This window comes from Echinops telfairi, unplaced genomic scaffold (genome assembly GCF_000313985.2).
Source record: "Echinops telfairi isolate 266 unplaced genomic scaffold, ASM31398v2 ScPeMD7_1713;HRSCAF=2227, whole genome shotgun sequence".
Classification (NCBI taxonomy): Eukaryota; Metazoa; Chordata; class Mammalia; order Afrosoricida; family Tenrecidae; genus Echinops; species Echinops telfairi.
Genome location: NW_022105611.1, coordinates 18,346,572 through 18,356,219, shown reverse-complemented (window position 1 = coordinate 18,356,219; position 9,648 = coordinate 18,346,572). Strand labels below are relative to the sequence as shown.

General features: G+C 58.9%; 1 protein-coding gene across 1 annotated transcript in view; it reads right to left on the bottom strand.

Moving 5' to 3' along the window:
• The window catches only part of GDPD5 (glycerophosphodiester phosphodiesterase domain containing 5), a 95,524-nt gene that overhangs the window by 13,213 nt on the left and 72,663 nt on the right, over positions 1 to 9,648 (bottom strand). Inside the window, exons 6-8 of the mRNA XM_045293089.1 lie at positions 4,466 to 4,564; positions 4,179 to 4,272; positions 3,291 to 3,436 (exon numbers count right to left, since the gene is read on the bottom strand). Of these exons, the coding sequence (XP_045149024.1) occupies positions 3,291 to 3,436; positions 4,179 to 4,272; positions 4,466 to 4,564 (339 nt within the window). The remainder of the gene's footprint in view (positions 1 to 3,290; positions 3,437 to 4,178; positions 4,273 to 4,465; positions 4,565 to 9,648) is intronic.

The following is a 9,648-nucleotide window of genomic DNA, read 5'->3' as shown; positions in this document are numbered from 1 at the left end:
GGTGGGCTTTCACAAGGACTGACACGGTGGCTACAACAATGGGCTCAGGTACAGAGACCATCGAGAGGATGGCGGGGGACCGGGCGGTGTTGTGCAGGGAGGGCTGAGTCAGAAGCCACCGAACCATGACGTGGTCACGGTACTGTTATCATCATTGTGTTCTGGGCACGGAGCTGGAGCTGGAGGTGGGCTGTCCTCTGTGCCTCCGTGGCCGGCCTGGGACAAGCCTGAGTGCTAAGCTCCTGGAGGGAGGGGAGAAGGGGTTGCCAGATTTTCAATAGGACTGTCAGTTTCCTCGTCTATGCGATCAGTCAGGGATCTGAAGTCCCCAGCACACTGCCTGGGCCTCTGGTGGGGCTGGTAACCCCAAGGGCCATGGTTCAAACCCACCAGCCACTTTGCAGGAGAAAGAGGAGGCTGTGAGTTCCCATACAACCCTAGAGTTCTGCCCTGTCCTGTAGGGTCACCAGGTGTGGGAATGGAGGCATGTGGGTTTCAGACTGGGTGCTGGGTGCTGCACTAGCCTCTGAGAACACAGCAGAGTCAGTGGAACCAGTGGTCCAGAGCACATGGTCCTTGGCTGGGTTCTGCCATTAACTAGCATCACATAGACGCCTGGGCGTGTCTCCTTCTCCTATGGGTCCTCTCCATCCCTAGGTCTGAAGGACCATGTCATACTCTGAGCCGCCACTAGGGGTCAGTCCTAAACCGAGGATTGGGCTAGGCCTGGGGAGAGGCCAGAGGGAGCCATGCAACTATTGAGCAGACTGTGAGGCTGTTACCCACAGTCAGGGTGAACAGCAGAGCCTCTGCCCACACGCCCCCACCCCCCAGGATACACTCATCCCCGCCTTCTCTCCCTTTGGCCCGTGGGGCCCATGTTCTCTAAAAGGAAGCACGCTCTTCCCCTCTGAGGAGGAGGGTGGGGAGGGCTTCAGCGCTCATCGTGGGTGAGGGCAGTGCCACCTTCCAGCAACATTGGGTCAGTCCCCTCACTGCCCAGAGCCTCCCTTCTTGAGCTACAAAGGGGAGGGGGTGGGGCTGTTATCAACTTCACAGTGAGACAAGACGTCAGCGACTGTGGGCCTGGCACCCAAGGGGGTCCCCGGCCCCCCAAGCAGCGTATGGTACTTGAGTTCTTCCAGTCCAGTGGGTGGCATGGGGGGTGGGGTGGGGAGCCCAGAGGCACACGGGAGAGGCATGGACTCAGTGGACTCCATCCACCTGCCCCTCTTCTGAATGTCCTGCGGTGAGACCTCCCCAGTACAGAAGGTGGACTGTGGGTAGACAGGAGAGAGGCAGGCAGGGCCTCGACCTCCTGGAGGCTGTTACCCACAGTCAGTGTCCCGAGGGACGGCCTCCTGGGCAGGGCAGGGACACTGCCTCCAAGGGGCTCCGCAGGGATCCTAAGAAGCATCCAAGGGTCCTGGAGTAAATGCGTAATCCTTACCTCCCACCTGCCCCGGTCTGAGCGCATGGGGGCGCTGGCGGTGGTCATAAATGTGGACGAGCAGGGCAACACCCTGGTTAAGAATCCCAGCCTTGCAGCTGGCTTGACCAAATATTGCAGAGTGCACACACACACACACACACACACACACATTCCAGAGTGCACACATGTGTGTACACACACACACACACACACACACACACACACGAATCGAGCTGGTTTGACCAAATATCCCAGGACACTGGGACTGCCCTTGGGTTTCCCACACAGACAAGGGGGCCCAGAGTCAGAACCGCCCCCCTCGGGCTCTCTCATCTGAGGACACTAGGACAGACCCACAGAGGAGATGTGCCAGGTGTGGGCACCGCCCCTCAGACGCCCACGCTGATGCGGCCACGAGGTGCCCGTTGTGGGCTCTCCAACAAGGCAGACGCTGCTTCCACAGACCAGCAGCAGGGCAAAGGGGAGTCTCACTGACCCAGGCTTGGGAGGCACGCCAACCGCACACACAGTCTGGGCCCCGATTTTTAACCACGCGACTGTAAAAGAGTATTTTCGAGTTGATTAAAAAACAACAACAGCGGAATGGGGATTCCGTTTTAGATCATACTAAGGGCTTACTGCTGTCTTCTCGTTTTACAGGGTGGGGGAACAGCGGTGGACATGCACAGACACACCTATTGCCCGTTCCTCGTGCCTTAGAGGCACGTCTAGAGGTACGCGTGGGTAAGGCGATAGGCCGTCAGGGATTTTCTTTAAAGTGCCAACTAAGGCGGGTTTTCTAAGAGCGTGGGATAGAGGAAGCAGGAATGGCAAATACTGACAAATGTTGAGCAGGCATGGGTTCATGACCCTGTTCGCCACGCTGTGACCCCCTGCACTATTCTTCCTGCATCTTTGTCTGTTGGTAGTAATGTTCCTAGCAAAATAATCACCCAAGCTGGACCACCCCTCTCCTCCCGTTCCCCACCCCCGCTCCTGCCTCGGCACATTCCCTCTTGCCCCCTTGCCTGCGAAGCAGGTGAGATGGATGCGCTGCGTCAGGAAGGGCAGAGGAGCCGGGACCCCAGAGTCCTGAAGGAGACCCCCTCCTCACTCGGGCCCCGCTCCTCCCCCCCACCCAGAGAGCCAGCTCCCAGCTTGTCCTCACAACAGCTCCCAGCAGCACACAGGGACCCCCACCCAGACCCTTCTGACTCGGAGGCCCTGGCCTTCCCAGGTTCCTGTCTCTGGGAGGTACTGGGACCAGAAAGGGTTTGCTGGGAGGGGACCATGGTCCAGTTGAAGCCCACATGAGGAGTGAAGTGACTCTCTCCACCCAGCCGGACTCCCTCTCTCCCTCTACGACAGCCACCCTGGGAGGCCCCTTTTATGGAAGGGGAAAAAAACCCAATGGCATTCCCAGTCTCAGTGGGACCACCGCTGGGAAAACTCCCTCTCATTCCCTGGCTTGGTCTGTCCATCTCTCTCGCACATGCGCGTGCGCCCTGGCGGCAGCAGGTGGCACTGCCCTGTTTAAGAACCCCTGGTTCCTGGCCTTCCAGGGCGGGGAGACCCTGGTCTGGAACAGAGACGCAGGCCTGTGCACGAGCTCCTTCCGTGCGCACACTCACCTTTGGCACTGTGCTCCCGCACATCTCTGACCTTCACAAGGGCCCCACGGGGCAGCCTTAGACAGGATCACCCCCCACCCACCCACCCCTCCCCCCATCCATCCATCCATCCCCCCACCCATCCATCCCCCCCTCCCCCCATACATTTCAGCCCCACTACCCATCTCCCTCCGGCCCCAGCCCATGGCAGCTCTGCTCCCGGGGCAGGCCCCGAAGGTGGCACTCACCATAGGGGCCCCGCGGTGGCCTATGAGGGCAGGCTTGGGTCCCAGGTCCTTTTTCTCCATGATGCATGGGGAGGAGATGGAAAGGGGGGCCAGGTAGAGGGCCAGCACCACAGCAAAGAAGGGACAGAGAATGGCCGTCTGGGAGGCTGCAGAGGGCGGGCAGGAGTGCCCCAGTGAGCCCGGGCCGCCCTGGTGTGGGCTGATGGGTCTACCTCCCTCCACCCTGCAGTGCTCAGGGGCTCTGTGGAGACCCCAAACTCTTGCTGGGGAGGTGAGCTGGCCTGGCTCCCCTGTGCGAGCGCACACACACACACACACACACACAAATGACTGCCAGGCAGATGAGCCTATGACTTTCCCTGAACTCCCTTCTCGCCCCCCAACACACACATCCACACAAACACATATATAGACACCCACACAGACACTCGTACATATACACAGACAAAGACAGACACACACACACACATACATATGAATGCCAGGCAGACAAGGCTATAACCTTCCCTGAACTCCCTTCTCGGCCCCAACACACACAAACACATACACATGCACACAGATATACACAAAGACACATACAGAGACACACACACAGATGCACATCCACATAGACACACACACAGACACAGGCACATACCCATACAGACACCCACATAGACACACACACAGACACAGGCACATACCCATACAGACACCCACATACACAGACACACAAAGAGATAACACACAGACCCAGACACTCACCCACATAGACACACAGACACATACCCAAATAGGAACACACACAGACACAAACACACACAACTCTGCATCCAGGGAGGGCCCCACTTCATGCCCAGGTGAAGTTCTCGGGACTTGAAGGGCCAGGTTCTAGCCCGCTATACTCACAGGTCCGTTCTGCGCAGGCAAACTGTCCCGCCACGACCCAGGAGAGGGCTGTGATGGCGGCCAGGGCCCCCAAGTGCAGGAACGGGGCTGTGCCCTGTGGGGGGAGGGGAGTAAGAGGGGCCGCACAGCGCATCAATGGCCTGTCTGTTGCACTCCATCCCCCCAATGGAGGGACCGAGAGCCTCAGAGACCCCGCGTCCTAGCACCTTCCCTGCCTCTGACTCGCTGTGTGACCAGGCCCGTCCCTGCCCGTCTCTGGGCTGTGGTCGGGAAGGCCTCTCACTTACCTGCAGGGAGATCAGCAGCACTTCCCACTCGTCCTCCCAGAGCTGGGCCACGGTGGACATGGCCACCACTGTGGCCACCAGGGTGACCACCAGTCCGATCTGGAAGGGAGCGTTACCAGAGTGTCAGAGCAGGCTCCCCAGGGTGTCTAGGAGAGGGAGGGGCCGCAGAGGCAGACACACTGGCGGGGATGGAGACAAGCATGCCAGATAGACAGACAAGGCCACGGGTGTGGGACAGACGGAGCTCAGGGGCTAAAGGAAGCCAGTGGGCGCAGAGCGAGGCACAGGGGGAGGACACAGGCAGCAGGGGAAGAGGTCAGGAGGGTGGGCACAGAGGAAGAGCAGGCTGAGGAGGGTGCAGCACCTGAGAGTCCCCGAGAGGATGGGATGGGGGGGCCCTCAGAGAACGAGGGCCCGAGACCTCACCAGTTCCATCCATGGTTTCGATTTTCCCTCCCCACCCTCAGCACCCTCAACAGAGGGACAGATGGGGCAGCGGAGCTCTGCTGGGAACCTGGGCTCAGGGGGCACTGGCCAGCAGCAGCGCAGGAGGCTGAGGGGCTGGGTCCCCTGCAGGAGTGTGACATCCTGCCCAGCCTCTGGCACTAGCTGGGCTTCAGATTGGGAGGCAGACTAGTGTGGGCACAGGTTAACCAGGGGCCTCTCTAATACGTCCTGCCCACCCCCACCTGTCCATCCTCTTGCAGAGACCAAGGAACAGGAAAGGATGAGGTAGATGGCATCTTAGGGGACAAAGGGGATCTGAAATGTCCCCGAATTAGGCCATGCAGGCTTCCAGCTCTTCTGGTCTCACCTGTCACACCTCACTTTCCCTCCCCACACAACCGGCTCTGCCCACTCAATGCACAGGTCTCATCCTGACCAGTAGAGGACAGCTGGGGTCACCCCATAGACTCCCAGGACCTCTCAGATCCAACTGATGACCACCCATCTTCCCAAGAGATCTGTCCCTCTCAGCCAGGCTGGCTCTGCCGGGCACCCTGCCCTCCGGGAACTGCTGTCTGGCCACAGTGCTGCCTTGCTCTGAGGCTGCGGCACTCTGCAAATGGGGGTTCCTGACAACAGAGGGTAGGTGCTGGCTTGATCCCACCCCCCTTCCACTTTCCTTTGGGGGCCCCTGTGCGCCCAGGCCTGTGTGAGACACCCACATTATCCTCCCCTTTATTCCCGTCTCGTCTCTGCTTCTCTCTCTCTCACACACACATATACAACACACTCACACATGGCAACTAGGCTCAGGGAGGCGAAGGCTTGCTTAGTCACGCCGCCCCCCCTTCTACTTTACTTGCTGAAATGTACTGTATGCTTTTCTTCTGCTGAGAACACGCACAGCCCAACATCCCCCAATGCAAGCGCTTCTACAAGGAGGAGCCAGCGCGTTCGCATCACCTTCAAGTTGTGCACCTGCTTGGTCTCCTTTTCCGAATGGCCCCTCCCCGTGAGGAGCACACCGCCCTCCGTGTCTGCTGGAGGACCTCCCATGAGCTGCTGTCATTACGGTCCCACAGAGACCTGACTCGACACGTGACCCCCAAAGAGCACATGGCTCAGGGCAGACCGACCGCTAGTTACACATGAGCTAAGTCCAAGGATGGTTTGGTTCTAAGAAGACTGGAGGGGATGTTGGGGTGTAGGGTTTAAGTTCAAAAGGTGATGTCAGGGCCATTGTGCCAGGGGTTCATTTGGCCGCAGTGGCTTCACCAGCTCTGGGTTTTATGAGAATTTGGAATTCTGTTCTGCACATCTCCCCCTACTGAGCAGGATTCTTCTCATCCTCAGACCACCTGCTCAGTAGGTAACACAGCTTAGAAGGGGCAGGTCTGGGCTCAAATGCCATCCTGCCTGTCTCAGTGGTTGGGTTCTTGCTGGCTGGCTGGAGGCTGGGGAGTCTTGGAGGAATGTGCTTTAACAATCCCTGAGGCCCCCAACTTCCAGGACCCTGCAAAGAGCTGGGTCTCCCTTTCCCCCCATGCTGCTGCTGCAGGCATCTGGCCCCGTGGCCATGGGGCAGAGGTGCTGGGCACAGCTGGCATCTCTGAGGGTCCTTTCTGGGGGTTTCTTATTACAGTGTCTAAGTGGGAATACTTGCAATGAAACCGACTCCCCACAATCCTAATGCAACTTAGCATTGATGATCTCGGGACTTGACAGCTGGTGTAGTGGTTCCCATCAGACGACAACATGGTTGCTGTGCTCAACAGCTTCGGGATCCTGGCCCACCACATACCACACATGCACACACACCACACATACACATACCACACACACACACCACATATACACACACTACACACGCACACACATACTCGCACCACATATACACCCCCACCTATACACATACCACACACTACACATGCATACAACCACATACCACATATACACACATTACACACGCACCACACACACATATGCACACCACACATGCACATACTCATATACATCCCACACATACACCACACACGCACAGGCTCACATACACACCACACACATACAGCCACACCAGGCACACACCACCACACACACCACACACACAGTGCCGTAAAGCCCCAGCCCCAGCACTGACTTCCAGCAGTGATGTGGAGCCTGGCCCGTGAATGTTCAGAGCAGCTGTTTCTGTATTACACAAAGGCTGGAAACGACCCGATATTAATAGCGACTGGGTAAACACAAGCTGTCATTTCCTTGCAATGAAACACTACTCAAAAGGCAGACTGAACCCCTGATGAAGCCAGTCAGTCACAAAGGAAGAGTACTTTCTGATCACACGCCTGTGGTAGGCAGCTCACGGACCCGAGTTTCCCGGGGCAGGAGGGAGAGCGAGGGCTGGTCAGTGTTGAGGAAGCACTGGGTTTCTGTGTCAGGTGGCCTTGGGTCTTGGTGGGGGGTGCACCGCCCCGTGGCTAATGGAGTGGATGCCACATGTTACATAGGAGGAAGCTCCTGGTGGCTACACACTGGGCTGCTAACCACAGGGCCGGCGACTCACACTGATCAGCTGTCCCAGGGAGAGAGAGGAGCCCACAGGGGCAGTTCCCCTGGGCTCCACAGGGTCACTCTGGCTGTGATCGACTTGATAGCCATGGATGGGGTTTCGGGCTGGTGGGCTGGTCTCTGGGAGAAAGCTGTGGCTGTCTGTCTCCATCAAGGTGTACAGCTTTGCATGCCCCCCCCCCCTCGCGAGGAGGCATGGCTAGTCTGTCCTCAGGGTCGTCTGAGCCAGAATCTGCTCCACAGCCCCGGCTGTGTGGCTTTCGTTTGTTCTGCATGCATGCACACCTCTGCATGTGCTTAAAAGAGCTCTTCTGGAGGGAGGGAGACTTTCATGGTGTGGCGTCTTCTGCTCTGGGGGGTTTGAGTCTCGTCCAGGCGTGACATGGTCGGAGATGGCTCTTCTCAGCGAAGCGGGGACAACCAGAAGCGTTGGCTGGCACGTGGAGAAGTGAGAGCCCCATGTGCTGCTGGAGAGACTGTCCAGGGGCAGCCGCTGTGTAAACGAACAGTGGGGACAGCCCAGGCCGGGCAGTGCCCCGTCCTGTGGCACACAGGGTCACCAGGAGTGAGAGCGGTCTCCGTAGTCAAGAGCATACAGTCCTCACCACGTGACACATAAAGTGACCGTGGAAGCAGGACCTCCAACAGGTATGTCTGCCCAGCGTTCACTGCTGCCTGACTCACAAGAGCCAAACGTGGCGGCGACACCAGGCTTCCACCAACAGGTGGCGGGATCAGCTCTCCGTGCCTCTCTGCACAAGGGGCCGGCCTCCACCGACACCCAGGAATTCGGGTCCCGGCGTGGCACCACCCGGACCTGGAAACCACTGTGCTGAGTGGAAGAGGCAGATGCACAAGGGCGCATGTTGTGTGAATCCAGGCAAGCAAAAGAAACACCTCTCCCAGGCCAGTGCACAGAGAGGGAGAGTTGATTAGACGCCACCAGGGGCTGGGGGAGGGGCCAGGGGAGCTGCTGCTCAATGGGCATCGAGTTCTGCTTTGGGGGAGATGGGAAACAAGCCTAGAAATAAGCAGTGGGGGCCCCTAGGCACCGCGGAGACCCCGACGCGCCTGGGAGCCCTGCAAATGGACAACTTTTTATGTTAGATACGTTCACTGCAGTCACGTGAAAAATAAACGTCTTCCCGACAAAGGAACAGACAAGATTAAGGGAAGCTCCCTTAGGGAAGCCCCCGCTCCAAGAGGAGAAGGAGGAGACTTTGGCCAGATGACTGACGCAGAGGCGGCCACAGCCGCCAGACACAACCAATTGTGAGCATGGCACAGGACTGGCGGGGCTTTCTCCTGTTGTACACAGGGACCCTAGGAACGGGGCTGACCCCCAACCACAACAGGCTCCTGCAACCACGTGATGGCATCTGGAACCAGGCAGCAGGACTTCCAGCCTCGGCCAGAGGCCTTGGAGCCTGGGCGCCTCCTTCCCCCAGGTGCAGCAGGTCGGGCAGCGGGTCGGCTCTGTCCGGAAGGAGCTTTATGGGCTGGCATCACCAGGAGGAGTGGAAGCGAGAGGAAGTCAGTCTGGTGCCCGGGGTGCTGGCCTAGCGTGGATGAAAGGCTCCGATCCTGCCCCAGCAGGAGACAGCCTAGCATTGATCTGCCTACTGCCTGCCCCGTCCTGCAGCCCCGGACTCTCTGCTGGGATCAAGCAGGTGGGCGCTGACCTGCTGAGAGCCAGGCCCTGCCCCAGGGAGGGGTCCACTGCACACCGCCAGCCCCCCCTGGGGAGCCAGCTGGGTCTTCCTTTCAAGTGTCAGCAGTGCGGCTGGAGGAGAAGGTGCTTCACAGATGCCAGCCCCGGGTGCCTCCGGACAGAGAGAGGAGACGGGGAAGGCAGGCGGGGCCAGGAGGGCCTCCTCGCCCCCCTGAGACGCCAGCTACCATCTGTGTGTCCACGGCCCTGCCTGCCTGGGCTCTCTCAGAGCTCCAACTCCTGGCAGCAGCTGATCTGGACACCTGTAGCATCTCTCCACATGGCACAGCCCTGGACGTGCCCCCCATTTGAGGCTACTCTGCCCCCACCTTGCAGGCTAACGGCTATTTCTGGGTGCTTCAGCCCCTTTCCAACCAGCGAGCAGGCAAAGCCAGGCCCCACAAGAAATGAGCCTGCCTGTCCTGTACAGCCTGGCCGGTGGACTCTGAGTGGCTTTTGT